The following is an 18,537-nucleotide window of genomic DNA, read 5'->3' as shown; positions in this document are numbered from 1 at the left end:
CATTTCAAGTTACCAACAGTTTACAGACAGTCTGAGAGAAAAAAAAGCCTGACTGTTTAGCAATCTACTTGGACATAAACTAGCACATCCCAGAGAGAATGTGCGTTGGGCACCACTAGGCCAGCTGCCTCTGTGGGTCTTATCGGCTGAATGTGCGCTGACAGAACAAAAAGAAGTGGGGGAAGAATCATAGACAGAGTAAGAATAGATAGAATCCATGCATGCCTTCATTCCACAAAGCTTAGTGAGTCCCTATGACTTACCAGGGCCGGGATATGAACTCAGAAAGAACAGGTGCCCAAGGGGAAAAGAAAGAAAAAGACAGACAAACATAAAGAAAAAGAGAAAGGAAGGGAAGGAGGAAGAAAGGAAGGAAAGAAGGAAAAAAGAAAAGGAAGGGACATGGAAGAATGTTTGGGAGAAAGAAAGTTTGATTTGCAGCATTTTCCCTTCACAGAGGGCTCCAGTGGCAAGGTTTTCTGGTCCTTGCTCAGTAAGCCTGTGGGGTGGTAGAGAATTCCAGTTTTGTCAACTATGTTCATAGCAGCTTTGTTTGTCATAGCTAGAACCTGGAAACAACCTAGATGCCCCTCGACGGAAGAATGAATAAGGAAAATGTGGTACATTTACACAACAGAGTACTACACAGCAAAAAAAATAACAACAGCTTGAATTTTGCAGGAAAATGGATGGAGCTAGAAACATTATTTTGAGTGAGGTAACCCAGACACAGAAAGACTCACATGTACTCACTCATAGGTGGTTTTTAAACATAAAGCAAAGAAAGCCAACCTACAAACCACAATCCCAGAGAACTTAGACAACAATGAGAACACTAAGAGACACTTACGTAGATCTAATCTACATGAGAAGTAGAAAGTAGAAAAAGACAAGATCTTCTGAGTAAATTGGAAGCATGGGGACCTTGGGGGAGGGTTGAAGGGGGAGGGAAGAGGCAGGGAGTGGAGCGGAGAGAAATGCAGAGCTCAAGAAAAATCAATAAAAAACAAAACAAAACAAAATTTCCAGTTTTGACTTGCAAGCAGATACATCTACTACCCAAGTTGTACATGTGAGCATGGACCACAGTCCTAGGGAGGGCTGGTTTATTCTCAGGGTAATGCTGATTCACTAGAGCTGAAATACAGGCCATGTAGGTGGTGACCTGGTTTCTCCATGGCCCAGTACTTCTCAGACAAGATCTTTCTCATCTTAACAAAGATGACTTCAGATGGCTCGGTGATAGTTGATAAAATAAAGTGGGATATATCCATTTAGTAAACCCTTTTCGTTTTTTAAAATAAATGACCTTTTGAATTTCTACTGGAGTTAACTAAGGGGAGCTGCATTAGGGCCCCAGAACTGTGCTCAGGCAAGAAGTCCTAGGCTTTCCTTGACCTCCTTGGGGTGGCGGTTGGTGTGGGTGTGACTGGCAGTACAGGGTGCAAATCTGTTAGCAATTTTAGTAGGTCATCATGTCTCCCTTGTGGGCAGGCTGGCACAATGACAGCTCAGTGATGCCAGATGCAAGCATAGCACCAGGTGCAAGGTGGACTATTTCTGGATGTTGTCATTGGATGGAGAGTTGCCATGCTCCATCTGTTTTCTATGAATATCAGCCACTGCTGGTTGGGCAGGAAGCCTTCCTTGTCTTTGATCTTGGCCTTCACATTCTCTGTAGTGACACTGGACTCAGAAGACACCAGGGTGATAGTCTTACATGAGTGTCTGCACTCTGGTTTCTGATTCTCGGTACCTCCTGAACCTTAAAGAGAAACAGCTTATGTGATATCTCCATGGAGTTGGGGAACTCAAATACTACCAGAAGGCTAAACTGCCTTCCCAGACTAGTGCTATCAAGCCCTTCTCCTATAGTTTCTAGATTCTGTTTCTTGCTATTCAAGATGTTTTAAAGCCAGATGTCCTCTGTCACATGCTAAATCTATTAAATGATATATGTACATGTGTAAGTGTATATGTGGACACGGTATACATAACATGTAGAAAGGAGAACAAGAAAGGCTCAATATGAAGTATAAGGGAGGCCCAGATGGAGGCAATGCATGCCAGTTACAAAAAAAGTTTTAAACTGCTTTGCTAGTTCTAACTGTGTCATGGAGCTTTTCTGTTTTAGTGGTGGATACATACATAAAAGTATATTCAATAGTGAAAAATATAAATCCAGTGTGAAGCTCCAGAACTTCCATTCCAAATGGCTGCTGGAACTGCATAGAAGTTCATTAAGTTGTATGATGTTTGGGTCTGGTTAATTTCAGTGTGTGATTTTAATTTTTATCATAAAGTTTTTAAAAAAGAAAGTATTATTAATGTTCATACATCTTTCCAAGTGTGTGTGTGTGTATGTGTGTGCATATGTGTATGTATGTGGATGTGTTTATGTATGTGTTTGTATTGCATGTGTGTAATGTGCATGCATGTGCATGTGTGTTGCATGTGATGTGCATGCGTGTGTGCACATGTATGTGTGCACGTGTGTATGTGTGTATGTGTGTGTGCACGTGTGTGTATATGTGAGGTGTGTGTGTGTGTGTGTGTGTGTGTGCTTGAGACATTGTCTCATTTAACCTAAGCTGACCCCAAACTCAGTATGTCAGAGAGGAAGAGAGGATGCTTTTGAATTTCTGATTCCTGTCCCTCCTGAGTGCTAGAGTTTCAGGGATATGTGTCACTACACCCAGATTATGCAATGCTGGGGATTAAGGCCCTGGCTTCATGTCGAGGAAATATTTTATCAACTGAACTACATTTTCAGTGATTTGTATTCCTACTGTGCCATTTTGATTACTATGGTTTTGTAGTTTATTTTGAAAAAAATTCAGTGTTTCTAGGTTGATTCTTTTTGCTTAAGATTTCTTTCATTTTTAAAGGTCTTTCCAATTCCCTATGAAAGATTGGATTGTTTTCTCTTTTTGTTATAAATGGTACTGGACTTTTACAAGGCTTTCATTCAATCTAAGAACTTCTTTGGCTATCATAGATATTTTAACTATATTAGCTTCCAATCTATGAATATAGGATATCTTTCCATTTGTTGCTATCATTTTCAATTTCCTTCATGGTTTTGTGTTTTATGAGCCTTCAAGAAGTTATTCCTGTAGAAACAACCCCTTCCTAGCTGTTACTGATCTTGCATCTCTTCGAGTTTCTTTCTGATTAGTCAAACTATTATTTCTGAGACTCTCGTAAAAAACGCATGCCTCAAAATTGCATTAGAGTTTGCATCTACACAAGGTTGCTTCTGTGTTGAGTAACTGGACTCATAATTATATCCTGGTCTAAACTAGAACCCATTCTAACACAAAGCAATTAGTGACCCTCACCAGGCAAGTTACTCCTGGTGAGATTTGTTCTTGTTAGTATCCCACTTTAGGTGCTGTGAGAATAACTTACTTGTGAAATCATGGAAAGAAAATATACATTAAAAAGCAAATTTGTGAAAATAGAAAATAAGAAATGAGGACTTTAAATGACAAAAGATGATTCAAAAATCTCCCAAATAAAGATGACGTGTATGTGTGTGGTGGTGCGTGAAGGCCAGATGCCAACTGTAGGCTTCTGCATCCTCCTCTTAGCTTTTGAGACAGGATTTGTATTGAACTTCCAGTTTGCTAATTCCGCCGGATGGACTAGCCCCCAAACCCCGATGATTCTCCTGCCTCTGCATCCTAGCACTGCATTTACAAGTGTGCCACTGCATCCTGGGGTCCAGGGAGATCAGACTCGGTCTCTCATGCTTGTGAGGCAAGAGCTTCCCAGTCACAAACGATGAGCTTTCTTAGGGAGAAAAAGTAAACCTGAGGGCTTCTCTTCAGCTGGGTTTTATTTTTATTTTTTTGTTAATTTTGATTTTCAAGACAGGGTTTCTGTGTAGCCCTAGCTGTCCTGGAGCTTGCTTCCTAGACCAGGCTGGCCTCAGACACATAGAGAGTCACTTGTCTCTGCCTCCTGAGTGACGAGATTAAAGATGTGAGCCACCACTGCCCAGATCAACTGGTATTTTTTAAAGACTTGAATTTCAAATAAAACAATTAAAAAATAATAGATTTAAAATTCAGTTTTTCGATTGGTATTATCTTGACACCAAACTCTGAGGACAAGGACAAGTTATAATCCATGTGATTATTTGATGATCTAAACACACGGACTGACCTCAACTTAGGGAATATATTGTATTGCAGACAGTTCTGGTAACTGGGGTCTGGAGCCCTCTCTCACGTGGCCTGCTGTCAGTCCTTACTGTCTGTTTGCTTTGGATAAAGTTTCCTTGTTACTTTTGCAGATTGGAACAATCTGTAATTTCAGTCGTTCAGAATAAGTGTACAAGAACTCAGAAATACCTGGCCCAAACCCAACCACAGACAACACTTTAACATCTTATTGGAAATTTGATCTTTAAACTGCCATCCTCTGTGTCCAGATTGGAGCTCACCCCAATTGTGATCAGAGGCTTCATTCAGTGACTGATGGAAACAGATGCAAACCCACAGCCAAACATTAGGCGGAGTTCGGAGAATCCAGCAGAAGAGGGGGAAAGAGCATTGTAGGAGCCAGAGGGGTTGAGGGCACCACAAGAAAACTCACAGGATCAACTAGCCTGGGCTTATAGGGGTTCACAGAGTCTGAAATGACAACTAGGGAGCCTGCGTGGGACTGACCTAGGCCCTCTGCATATATGTTACAGTTGTGTAGCTTGGTCCTCTTGTGGGACTCCTAACAGAGGGAGCAGGGGCTGTTTCTGACTCTTTTATAAGTTTTTGGAACCCCACTCCTCAGACTGGGTTGTCTTGCCCAGCCTTAATACATGGGGAGGTGTTTAGTCTTACTGCAATTTGTTTTTTTGTTTTTTTGAGACAGGGTTTCTCTGTAGCTTTGGAGCCTGTCCTGGCACTAGCTCTTGTAGACCAGGCTGGCCTTGAACTCACAGAGATCCGCCTGCCTCTGCCTCCCGAGTGCGCCACCACCGCCTGGCTGTCTTACTGCAATTTGATATGCCCTGTTTGTTGATACTCACAGGAGACCTGCACTTTCCTAAACAGAAAGGGAGGAAGAGTGGATTGGGGGTGGGAACAGGGAGGCCTGGGAGGAAAGTTCAGGGAGGGGAAACTGCAGCCCAGATCTAAAATAAATAAATGAAGAAACAAATAAATGATTTTATTTCAAGAAAGAAATTTAGGCTTTGGCACTCTCTGATAGGTGAGAATTAAAATGAACAATTGCTGATACATTATCAATCATTTTTCATGCACTGGAAATGGGCACTGCTCATATTTTCACTGTTCACAATTATAAAAATAACTGAGGTGTGTCTCACTCAGCCAAGCCAGAGGATAGCCATTATATCTTTTGTCAAAACTGAAAACAGTAATATGTTTAGTTTGGAAACACTCAGGGCACAAGGATCCTAGGATCCTTGTACCTTTGCCCTTGGGTGACCTTAGAATTAGCATTATCACTATGATGCAGTGTGTGATTTCTGGGCAGGGGATAGCACAGGATAGAAGAGTGAGCTGGCACAGGCCGTGCACAGGAGAGCCAAGTGCACCCTTTCCCATTGGCTGACAGCTTGTGTGACCAGGGGGATAAGAAGTGTCCCGTGATATCCACGAAGAAGCACAGACAAAGCTATTCCAACCTCCTGGCTCCTTCAGAGGAGCACACAGAACATCCGCACACTGGTTAGGCAGGCAGCTCTGTGCATATCTCTAAAAGCTTGTGGGGTAGTCAGCCCACAGTCAATTTAAAGGGATTAGAGGTAGGATTTAGGTGAGTTATAACGTATTCATGACTCTCCTTAGTTAATCAAATGAGAGGAAAGCAATGAGCCTGCTCCATCAGGATTAATACCGCTGAGCAAGAGGACCCCTGGGTGCGGTTGATCTGATTAGAGAAATTATTAGCTATTATAGAGAGGGCTCGAGGAAACGCTCAAATGGTGTATTGGAGGGAAAGCAGTGCCTCAGGGTATCAGGTGGTGGGACCGATATGGGGAAGGGGTAATTAGCAAGGAAAGACTCTTAGAAATGCTACCATGTGCACGTGCAATTTTACAGGCCAAAAGTGTCCTCACAGAACCTGGTTTGAATTTTGTCTGTATCAAGGCTTAGGAGTGCTGATTTAGTCTGAAGTGGGGTTGAGGAAGTTAGGGTGTCAGGGCATTTGAGGTGCAGCTACCTTACCTGGTAGCACTGTGCCCTTAAGCCTTTGAAAACTGCCAACGTGTGGCATGGAAGGATTAGCCCAAACTGTATTTTTGCCATCTGAGGCTATGAGCTAGTAACATCTGTAATATCCAGTAATACATACATCTGGATAGTAGAGACTTATATGGAAGTCAGGGAAATCATTCATTCTTTGCTGAGAATTTCTGTGCCCGGGTCCAGCCTCAGCTCGGGTTCAGGTCCTGAGGCGGGGAAGGGGAGTCAGTACAGGAAAGCTGCTGACCTCTGGCTGGACTGCAGTCAAGCGACCCTGAGTAGCTCAGTCTGTGTTCATTTATACTTAAACAGAGGTTTTCTTACTAGGGTTACATTAACAGCTTTTATTATTGGCTTCTAAGAAAATCATCACAACTTACGGAATACATCATGATCATTATGAAAGCCCCCTTCGTGTCCCTTTATGCTTCCCCAGTACACCTTCCCACCCCCTGCATAGCCTTATTCTAGACACACAGTTCAGGATTTTTGTAGGCTTAGCCAGACACATTCTGCTCTGGCAACTACTCGTGCTTACAAAGTTAAAAAATGATAGACACGGAAACAATGCTTTAAGGACAACAATATTCCAGCCTAGACAATTCCTTCATGTCTGCAAGATAAGCTTTCTACAGTTCCTTTTTGTTTGTTTATTTTGCTTTAGTAAGTGGTCCCCAAGTCTCACCTTCTCTGTAAAAGGCAGACTTTGGCAGAGCACTCTTTTCCCACCTCACGTCTCCCACCATATATTTAAGCTCCTGAGTATGGCAGAGATGGTTCTTCCCGTCCTGCATTCTGCACTGTTATTTCCCCTCTTGGAGCATGCCAGATCCTACCGATGATTCTATGCCTGGTGTTCAGGGAACTTACTCTCAACAGTTGGCACTATGTCTGTTCCTGAGCCCTTTCTCCTATTCTGTGATAGAAGCCTTACACTCCTCCCCAGAACTGTGAGATGTGGAGACTGTCTCAAGTGCTGTTGTCTCGTACGTACCTAGCTGTCTCTATTGTGGCAGAAAAGTTCCTAGGAGAAGGAGTTGTAGTTATTAATTCCATGCAAGAGATTTGAGAAGCATTAGCCCCTGCTGAAAAGAGTAGAATTTCCAGGGGAAATTATAGCTGTTGCATGTGTGACTGACAAAGTAAAACTAAAAACAGCCCAAAGAATCAACAATATAATAGGAGAGAAAAGAGCCTGCCAGCTGCATGAACCTTGTAGATTCCTGTGCTGTTCTGTGGATCGCTGGTCCTTGCCAAGGGAGAGCCCATTCCACAGGCCTCTGTCCTGAGGACACCTGTCGGGCAGACAGTCATATGCTGATCTGAGCCTAGGCTACAAGGCTCCCAGCATCTCTGCTCTGGACTGTGGCCTCTGCTTAGTTTGAAGCCACTCCCCCTTTATTGCTGTGACGTTTGCAATGCCTCACATCCCTTCTAGCTATCACCTAACCAGTTCATTTAGCAACCATGTGTTTGTGATCTATTATTTAAACCACGGTTAAGTTCTAATGGGAAGCCATGACAGTCACGTGGTACAGGAATAGACCTGCTTGAAGTAAAAAGAGAGACGTTCTTAAGACCATTTTTATGAGACTGACGCGCTGCCTACTGCGCTAAGGAGGCGCCCTTAAGACCATTTTTAAAAATTCCTTAAATAGGAACAATCTTCTGGCAACCAAAATGAGCACCTTCTCTTGGTGAATAGTCAGAGTTCTTGGACCCGATGCATTGAAAGATGTGGGGTTTTATGTTCTGGGTACAGCTGAGGCTGTCTGATTTCCTAACCTTGGTCTCAGCGGGACATCTCTGCTGCTAAAGACAACTGACAAGGTATAGCTCTCGCATGTATCTGCTTCCCAGGACTTTGCTTTGGAAGCAACTCCAGTGGTTTCTTTCTTTCTGGCTAGAAGCTAACGTGTGTCTACAGCAGAGCAAGTCAGACTCAGGACTGACCATTTGCAGACTTGTATAAAACTCAAGGGAGGCATTCAACTTAAACAAACCCAGGCTCCAGCCTTCTCACTTCCACATACCATTTGAAGCCGTTGACGATGCTTTCTGGAAAAGTCAGAAACATGGCTGTTTCAGGCTGATCAGAAAAAGCCCAAAGACTGAGTGAGATAATGTTTTTAGTGAGTTTGATCCATTTCCCGTTTGTCTCCTGGAATCTTCAGAGGATGAGTTACACACACACACACACACACACACACACACACACACACACACCAAATCAGCTGATACTCAGTCTTCATACATATTTAAATATGTCCCATACATAACCTCTCTCTGTGTGTGTATGTATCGGTCTCTAGTTAAGTTAAATGCTAACACAATGTAAAAACAATGTGAAAGTTGTGTATAAAATTACCATGAAATCTGCAGGAAAATGGATATACCTAGAAAATATAACATTAATCAAGGTGACCCAAACTCAGAAAGAAAATTCCACATTTTCCTTCACATATACAGATCCTAGCATATAATGTATACATGAACGTATGGAAATAGTTCTAAGTGTGAAAACTAGGAAGGAGACAGAGAAGTTCAGATTAGGTGAGGAGAATGGAATGTAGGCCCAAGGACACACGAGTCACCAAAGGAGGTCTAACGCTAACTTATCTTTCTAGTTTCCACCCCTCCATAGCTTTTGTCTTTATTTGTGGATATTTGAATTCAACTTTCTGGGTATGGAAGTAGCAGGAACCACCGTTACATTCCTGACGGAGCCAACATGTGTTATTGGGACTGGGTTTTTCGGTTCCAGTGATCATGAGGACAATAGGAGTGAGCCCTAACTAGCTAGTCATGAATACATGTGTCCCATCAACCCACTTAGAAAAGGTGATTTTTGAAGATTTATTTATTTATTATGTATACAACATTCTGCCTCCATGTATGCATGCACACCAGAGGAGGGCGCCAGATCTCATTACAGATAGTTGTGAGCCACCGTGTGGTTGCTGGGAATTGAACTCAGGACCTCTGGAAGAGCAGCCAGTACTCTTAACCATGAGCCATCTCTCCAGCCCCCAAAAAGGTGATTTTTAAAATTTGGTTTTGGGGAGGGATTTTGTAACCTGAAAATCCCCCATTTTTTATTCTATTTAAAATTCATCAAATCCTTCTGTTATGGTATTATTTAACTTGTAAGCCATGTTGTTATACCTAAAATAAAGTTTGGTGTCTAAACATAAAAACAAGAAGTATACTGTATTGTTTATGGAATAGTGACAAGACAAAAATCTCTAGAAGTTGAATCGAGACTCATTTTCCTCAAATATTTCTCATCTACATCAGGCAAATGTCTGTACGTGGAGTGCATAGATGGAGAAAGCTGATCATATTTTCACATAAGAATATGAGGATATAATCAGAAGCCGTTTTGTAGCAGTATAATAAAATTATTTAACAAACTGAAGTGGCCAAGGCCCTGTGTATGGATTCAGGCGTCTTCCACGACCTGAGGACAGTCCCTGGGCCGGTAGCCCTACTACTAGTGAGAATTAGTAGATGTGAATAATGCCAGGCCCAGCTCTGGACCTACTGAATCTGAAGAACAGTCTAGCAAATGTAGCCTGGCCCAGACACCACAACTGGAGAAGTGTCATTTATACAGAGATCCCTCTTGCTTTGTACTTGGTTCTTTTAGGTTTTTAAATGTTTTTCCTGCCAGACACTTAGAGAAGATGATTAAGTGTCCTCTACGTGTATCAATTAAACATGAATCACGTGGGTATTCTGTGGCATAAATAACATGGTGTTCCCTCTTTCCTCTCATCTCCTGCATGCTAGGCCACTGATACTTACTGCCCTTAGGAACCTTGTGGAAGCTACATCTGCCTACACCAACAGCAGCTGGGGTGTCTGTAAATGAAATCACACACTGTGGTCCAAAGTGTCACACCCATGTCTGTTGAGTGTGAACACAGGAGGCCACCAGTGCTAATCAAAGAAAGCCCAGGAGGAGTATTTCACTCCCACCACTAGGTGGAAACAGAGTGATTTGAGCATTGCTGTTCAGGGCCGTGAGCTATCGTGGGAGCATTTCCCAAGTTGGGGCTCAGACACAGGGGAAACGTTGCTTCTGACTCATCTGTTCTCAGGTGATTAAAGGAAAAGATGCCGGAAATTCTCCGTCTTTCATGTATCTCCGTGCATAAAGTACCGCTTTTAATTTCCTGCAGCTGTTTTGGAGAAGGGCTGGGTATCCCCAGCGACACAATCACTATGGTTTCCAAAGAAGAAAACTAGATGTTCAGAACTGAGTTTCTATCATTCCTTGTTTGGGTGACATAAGAGTCTAAGGCCTGTGACATGGATTTCTTGGTGGCCTCTTCAGATTTGATCATTAACTTGGGCTCATTCCAAGAGGAAGTGTGCACACTGTTAAAGCCACCAGCCTAGACAGCACTGACTGACTGCTCCTGAGAGATCAAGGTTGATTGTACCTAAGAAATTACTAACCCACTCACATCCAAGAAGGCCCTGTAGGCTAAGGGTGAACTTTGTGGGTCAGGGATGTGTGGGAACCTGAACATCCCCACAGGCTTGTGGACGACTTCTGTTTCAAAGGCAGACTTTGAACTTGGTGCAGAGGGCTCAGTATGCTGGAAAGAAAGCCAACAGCACCTGCGTCGTGAGGAGCTGCAGGCTCTAGCGTGTGCTCAGGTGCTGCTGCTGGAGACAGACACGGCTAGTGCTTGCAGTGTGGGAACCATGTATGAAATTAGGAAACCCACGGGATAAAGGTGTGCAAATGTTATGGTTACAGTATGGTTTTGTAAACACATATTCATACAACACATGCACATGGACACACAGACACACACACACCCCTGGTAAAGCATTGGGAGGAAATAGTAGATTTCTCTAAATAGTTATCTGAGCAGTAAGCTTATAGACCAATTCTTATTTTCTTTATGCTTTCCTGTATTTCCTAAATTTCCTGCAATGTGTTATCATGTTTTGTTATTATACAAAGTCAAAGAAATTGATAAAGAATTTATAGATAGGAACAAATTAAGCAAAAAGAATCTCAGATGAACTATATTTGTGTATACAGTTTATATATGTATATAGTTTAATCCTCAGATGCTCAAGGGAAGCATCCAGGTGTTGCTTGTCTTACCCTGATGGCGCAACAATAAACAAGGTCTTGCTGATTGCATCAGACACTAATAGGTATTTCAGTTTTACGCCTCTCTAAGAAGAATTAGTTCTACTCATCAGAGCAAAAATTATACATTGATACTGAGGCTTGGCTATCACCACTATACGGGATCCAACACTGGAGGACAAACATGAGACAGCCCCTGATGAGCTGGTGTCTAGGCATCGGGGAGCCGCCGGCCAGATGGCCAGGTGGCAATCCAGAAGCGCCAGTGCTTTCCCGGGGAGTCAGTGCTTAGTGTCCTTCCGAGCATTGCTATCTGAGCAATGGGCTCTCAGGTGTAGGTACTCAGGCCTTATGGAACAGTGACAGGCCAAGTCAGTGTCACCGGGGCTGTGGGAACTGGGCTGCCAACCCGAAAGATGGAGCCATAACTGGTAATAAAGGGAATGCAGGCCAGGGAATTTCTCGCAGCACACTAGATGATTTTGGGATTTTAGTTGTGTGAGAGATGATACAATAATTAGTATCTTGGCAGAGTGGCTGTGGCCTCTGCTCTCACCTCCCTTACGAGCAAGCACCACGAACAAAAGAAAGCAGGTGCGGTCTTGTTTCACAAGGTCTTTCGTGAGAAAGTCCTCGAAGCAGGTTCTGGTTCTACAACTCCACGGCACCAACTTTCCTTACCTCATTTCCTCTTCCCCCAAACTAAGATAACCTGCCTCAGCAATCAGTGGGCATTAGGGTTCAGGGATGTAAAACCAGGAAAGACCATGTAGTGCGTAGTAGATACTCAATAAACTGACATTGTCTCCACGGCAACAGCTGGTCTGTGTGGCAACATTTACATTTCAGTCCATTTGCCCTTCAGTGAGGTGTGGGAGCAGCCAGTGAGACTCTGTGAAAATGACACTCTGAGAAGATCCACAATCCACACACAGAGAATATTACCAGAGCAAGAAGGGAACTGAGGGGCTCAGTCAGAGTGGAATGTTAGGGCCTCAGGACACTCCACAACAACATATGACCTCAGCAGAGGAAAATACGGCATCCTCATACATGTCTGGCATAGTTTGAGCTAGTCTGAGAATCTGAAGCCTGTCCACTAGCTTTGAGGAGATGTTAAGGCAAAGAAACTTGTAACTACGTTGTCATGAGTGTGCACATGAACACCCTGCACAGGTGCACACTTGGGTAGGAGCCAGAGGCTGGCGACAGTAGTCTTTGTCAGTTGTTCTCTGCCTTGCTTTGTAAGTGACAGGGTCACTCACTGAACCTGAAACTTGACACGTGACTGGCTGTACCAGGAAGGCCAGCAATCTGCCTGTCTCTGATCCCTCAGCTCTGAGGTCGCAGACACTTGCACCCAGCTTTTATGTGAGTGCTGGGGATCGTTAGCAAACCCTTTGCTCCTGGGTCATTTTCTCAAATGAGAAATCAGGGTTAGGGAAGTGCAGATGCACCTCCATTCAGAGGGCCTTATCTGTGAATGAATTCATTTGGAGTTATTGTATATACACAATCTAGTGAAAATCGGGGCTCAGCTGCCCTCCAATAGACTCGGGACATTCACATTAACCCATAGTTGAACAAAATTGTCTAATACTGCGCCATAACAAAGCATGGAATAGCACAGGTAACCTTAAATTCTGCGCTGAAAATGAAAATCAATAGTCTTTTACTAACCACGTGTGTATTTTATTCTTGACTTTCCCTGTGTAATGACAACTTTAGCAGGGTATGTTGGACATGCCTGAAATCCCAGCACTTGGTAGCTGAAGACAGATGATCAGGAGCTCAAAGTCCCTTTTGGCTCCATAGGAAGTTTAAGGATAGCCTAGGCTATAGGAGACCCTGTTTAACTCGGCTCTCCATAAATTTTGTTCATCATAAGGTTCCTCTCCTCACTGTCTCACAGACTCTTAGGTCGGCTTGGGATGCCAAGGATCTTACAGCTCCTGTCACCTGACTGTCCTTGGAGCCTCACATTTTGTGGGACCTCTATGCATATCAAAGTGATAAAACACAAAGTATTCGAGGTAATTTGCTAATTCATAGCTCCACCAACCCCCCCCCCCCAAAGATGACGGAAGGAATTGTTTTGACCCCTTCTAGGGGAAGAAAAACTAGTAAGACTCTTCAGTGACAATGGCAGTCACCTAAGCTGAAACTTGCTACAGTTGAGTGGAAAAACCGAATTTCCAAAGTCATTCTAATCTCACCCAGCAGCTGCTGCTAAGATTGTCTAGCTCAGCTCAGGCAGACAACCCAAGAGGAGGCCCCGAAGGCGGGAGGGTGGGGTCAGCAGGTTCTTTTTAGAGGGAGTAGGATGTAGGTTTGTCAAGGTTAAGGACACTGCAGTTTATCAATCAACTTATTAATCAGCCAATCAATGCCCATAAGCCAGGCGTTGGCTAATTAGTTCCTCTCGAGTACTTGGCAAAAGCAAACGGGCGGCGGCAGGGCGGTAGGGCCATGGCGCGCAGGTCCGTGGGGTCCAGGCTGTCCCGGGGAGGGGGAGGGGTTCCTGGGTGAGCGGACGTGCGGGACTGTGCCGGAGCGTCACTGGCGGAGGAGGAGGGCGCGCCAGGCGAGTCGCAGCTTGCAGGAGCTGCGGGAGACGCGTGACTTCACTGTCGGGCGCAGTCAGGGTGGCACCTACAGACCCCAGGCACGGCCCCCGGCGTAGGGGGCCGGGGAGTGGCGAGGGGGCGGTCCCGGGTGATGCGCATCTCCTATTGGCTGTCCGGCACCTCCCCACTGCAAGGCGATTTAAGCCGCGGTGGAGCCGGGAGCCGCACAGCGCCCCCGCCACCGCGTTCTCCCTGCTGCTGCTTTCGTGCTTGCCCGCCCGCCCGCCATGGCCAGCATTAAGGACCTCGAGGGGAGGTGGCGCCTGACGGAAAGCCAAGGCTTTGAGGAATACATGAAGGAGCTAGGTGAGGATACACCGCCGAACCCCCGGGTTCTCATTCCACGTGCAGGTATCCCCTTCCACCACGCGGCCCGGGGAGCTGCGTGGAGCACCATGCGGCTGTTAGGATGGAGTGCACGCCTTTGCTGCTCGGCTCCGGACGTGGTGAACTACCCACTTCTCTCCTTTTCTGCTTCTCGCCCACGAGGCAGCCCCCCATTGCTTCCGGTCTTGCAGGGGCGCGTGCCAGCCGTCCTGCTGTGGTCCCCCTACAGATGAACCCCCCTCAACGTTCCATTATTGTTCTAACTATCCTCACCTGGTGCCCCCGCCCTGCCCCACCACCTGCCCCCATCCTGGCAGCACCCACTCCCCTTTCCTACCCTGCTGCATCTTTTGTTCCTAGATGGCGGGAGACCCCTTCCCCCGTCTCTGTAGGGACACCGTGTGGTAGGGCGTGGTTTCTGCGGAAGCCCTTTAGAGTCTGTGAATGAGGATGCTGCTCAGATCTCTTTCTATGCAGCATCTCTCAGGCTCTCTCCTTGCCCCTGGCTAGGCGTGGCTCCCGCGGCGCTGGACCGGCTGCTGGCTCTGCTCACTCTGGACACAACTCTGGGTAGCTGGTGGCCTATGGGCAAAGCACAGAGAAACCCGTTGTACAACGCCCAGCCACTTTTCTGTTCTGTCCCGTGAGTCCGGAGGGTTAGGAACGAGGAGACCGTGGGCTTGGCTGGAAAACCATAATCAGAAGCTGCTGGCCTGTGGTTGCTCACTGCTACACTATGGGTGTGGTCTTGTAGTAGCCACTTGCCACTTAAAACCTAACCAAGAGGGAGCAAGGTTCAAGTTCAGTCTCATTGGAAATAGTGCTTCGTTTTCTGTTGCCACTTTTGCCTACTCTTAAGAGAGGGATAACATGTAGACACATAGAGCAGACAAAGAAAACGGACCTTTGTCCCAGATGCCAGGAAGTGGGATGGAGTTAGCTGAACAGGGATTCTCTCCGGAAAGGTAGTGCTGGGACGAGGAGGCAGCTTTCGAGGCTGCTGTCCCCAGTGTCCCAATGACACTGTTGACACCTCCCTGCACACTTCAGAACCAGACTTCATTTTATTTTAGCCAGTATCCAGCACTGCGGGGTTAAGCCTGGCTCTGATGAATCATGCTTGTATTTGTAATATTGTCACTAGAATGTGAACGCAGGCTTTTGTCCTTTTTCTTTTACCCAGTGGATGAGTAAATTAGCATGAGTCTGGAAAGTGCCATTTGCTGGCCTCGCCCAGGCTTGTGAAGGTGCACAGGCGTGAGTGGGGACCAGCAGAGAGCACTGTTTGCAAGGAACTGGGTGCTTATGCTTGAGTGGCTGGCTCTCAGGATTCTGGAGTTAGGAAGGCCTGACCCATAGACACTGGGCAAGGGGCGCAGAGCAGAAGGAAGACCCTGGGAACACAGGAGCCTGGTTAAGCATCAGGATAAGTCATTCGGCCTGGGTCATTATCTCCTCTCTTGTGAAATATCTCAGGTTCTTTATGAATGTTGTCACCAAGGGCAAATACATAAATTATAAGCTAATGTGTAACCCAGCAATGTGAAATTTCATACCAGTGTAACTGCTGTAAATAACAGACTACACAAGATAAAAACCAGCCAGATAGTCAAATAGTTCAGGTAGCACAGTAGTCAGAGTGCACTGGCAGCTTCCCAGTGCACAGGAGTCTAACCAGGCAGATATAATGTTGTTGCACAGCTTTCCCAGGGTGCTCCTCCACCTAACATCACGGCTGCGTTACATACTGTACTATTTGAGTCCCTCAGGATTGATTCCCCCCTCCCCCTTTCTTTTCTTTGTAGTCTGTTGACTGTTTACCAGGGGCCTGCTGTGTGCTGGCTGGAGAATATAGTGGCGGATTGAACCTAGTGTACAGCAGGACTGAACTAGGCCCTAAGTTTGCAACTCTGAATATTTTATTTTCATCATCTCCCAACTGCTTTTTAATTTTGTTTTGTTTTCAGTACAAGGTTCCTATGCAGTTTAGGTTGACCTCAAACTCTTGATCCTCTTGCCTGCAGCTCCGGGTGTCACCTTGCCTGGGCCTGTGTCAACTGCTTTAGTTAAGGATAAAGTCTTGCCTCACATTCTGAGGACGCACAGCTCAGTGGCTGATAGAGTTTTAGAGCCATGTTGTCAGCACTGGCTGCCTCCAGCTCTATCATTTCTGGCTAAAGGTGTTTGCCCCGCTCTCCTGAGTCCATTGGAGACACCCCCACCCCCACTCACAAGCACAGGACGATCATGGGGCTTACATGTGTTATATTGCAAACACTGGATATGTGTATGTCAGCGAGTAAGTGAGAATAGGCCAGGCAGATGAAATGATTACGGCTCAATCGTGGCTTCTGTTGTGTAAGTTTTAACTGATCCGTATGTTACTTCCCGTTACACAGGAGTAGGACTGGCTCTTAGGAAGATGGGTGCTATGGCCAAACCAGACTGTGTCATTTCGTGTGACGGCAACAATATCACCGTTAAAACCGAGAGCACTTTGAAGACGACACAGTTTTCTTGTACGCTGGGAGAGAAGTTTGATGAAACTACAGCCGATGGCAGAAAAACTCAGGTCAGCTATAACACTGAAATGAGAGAAGCTTCTAGAGTGACGGGTTAGCTCGCATTAGTGACGTCTTTACTTATTGCCAAAAACTTAGTGTAAAAATATTTTATGAAGTTGAATTTTGATAAATCAGTAAAAGGCCCAGTACTGTGAGATGCAAACATCTTAGAGTTTCTAGATTGTGGATAAAATCGGGATGGTGGATGAAGTAGACCCACCAAGGGAAAGATGAAGACGTGCTGGGGTGGGGGTGGGTCCTGGGAACTCGTGTACTTTGGAAGATTGAGTAGTAGAGTACCCTGTGTCTTTGCAGACCATCTGCACCTTCACCGACGGTGCCCTGGTCCAGCACCAGAACTGGGACGGGAAGGAAAGCACAATAACCAGAAGAGTAAAGGATGGAAAGCTGGTGGTGGTGAGTGCCGAACTGCTTGTGGCACACTGGGATGGGGGCTCACAGCCATGGTCGCCGTAGCGTCTCTGGGGTCGGTGTTTAACGAGAGAAGGAGATTTAGGAAGAAAATATTCAAAATAGCAATTCAAAACAGAGCACTCATTACTAAGGTAACACTTGGTGGGACAGAGAAGTGAAGGGATTCCCAGAGTGTAGCTGTAGCAGTTTCTTCCTGCTGCCAAACAGCCCCTTGTACATGCGCCCATATGTGCATGCACGCGCGCGCACACACACACTTCCATTTATTTAAAGTAAGAGATATTTGCCAAGACCAAATGAGTAATTTGGAGGTCCTAGTCAGTGCTTTAGTCTTCCGGATAGCAACTATACCTATAAACAGAACAGCAGGTCCCAGCTCTCCTCAAGTCTGGAAATCCTAAGATGCTTTCTCTTCATCAGCAAGGCCTGAGACAGGAGTTTACAGCATTCTGGCTGTGATGTGTTATTATCACCTATGCTTTGCAGTGTACAACCAGCCTGACTTGTATCTTTCTTCTCCTAGGACTGTGTCATGAACAATGTCACCTGTACTCGGGTCTATGAGAAGGTGGAGTGAGGATGCTTCTCTATTCTGGACAGGAGTGAATGAGCTCAGTTCAATGAGCAGGTCATAAATATCTGTACTGCTTTTTTTTTTTTCAGTTTTATTTTTCATGACTGTGTTCAACCATCTTTATCACCAGCACTTTACATGAAACCCATGTCAGAGTGTTGGTTTAACTGGGATCTTCCCTTTGGTTAGTAAATAAATGTGTTTGTGCTACTTCACGGTGCCTGTGTTCTTCCAGGTAGTGGAAATTGGTCCTCCAATTGGTGATTCAATCAGGAATTGAAAGGCTCTGAGCTATTCTTCTGGGTCCCTATGGCTAATATATCCCAGCACTTTGTAGACTTGGCCAGCTATTTTGCAGCGAATACATGCCCAGTCATTTAAGCTTGTTTTATACTGTTTGAGCTTGGCATCAACTCAAGAATTTGAGACTATTCTTATTGAAAGATAGCTTCGTAGACCTTACACTATAAAGGAGTATAAGGTTTCAAGTTCATAGTTTTCAGGTGGTGCAGTTACAACATTCATAAACTGCAGTGGAACATTCGTTTAGTGTACTGAGGACCTTCAACTCCTGGGAACTTTTCTGGGTTGAGGAAATCTGAATACTGGACAAATGCGAAACACTCCCAGCATTAGAATACGATGTGCTCGTCGTCAAAGGTTGCAGATGAGCTCCAGA

At 45.2% G+C, this 18,537-nt stretch overlaps 1 protein-coding gene across 2 annotated transcripts; it reads left to right on the top strand.

The window, feature by feature from the left end:
* The first annotated feature begins 13,905 nt into the window (after positions 1-13,905).
* On the top strand, positions 13,906-18,071 carry LOC121432437 (fatty acid-binding protein 5). 2 transcript variants are annotated; one of them, XM_041630406.1, is made up of 4 exons: positions 13,996-14,264; positions 16,685-16,857; positions 17,165-17,266; positions 17,808-18,071. In XM_041630406.1, exons 1-4 carry the CDS (start codon positions 14,186-14,188, stop codon positions 17,859-17,861), a joined length of 408 nt encoding a protein of 135 aa, XP_041486340.1. In that variant the 5' UTR covers positions 13,996-14,185; the 3' UTR covers positions 17,862-18,071. The 2 variants fall into 2 exon arrangements, with proteins under 2 accessions (XP_041486341.1, XP_041486340.1); XM_041630407.1 differs by lacking the exon at positions 16,685-16,857 and having other exon boundaries at positions 13,906-14,264.
* The last annotated feature ends 466 nt before the right edge of the window (positions 18,072-18,537 follow it).

Source organism: Microtus oregoni, unplaced genomic scaffold, assembly GCF_018167655.1.
Source record: "Microtus oregoni isolate MIOR12 unplaced genomic scaffold, Mior012 000034F_ref0000314, whole genome shotgun sequence".
NCBI classification, from domain to species: Eukaryota; Metazoa; Chordata; class Mammalia; order Rodentia; family Cricetidae; genus Microtus; species Microtus oregoni.
This window is presented reverse-complemented; position numbering and strand designations above follow the sequence as displayed.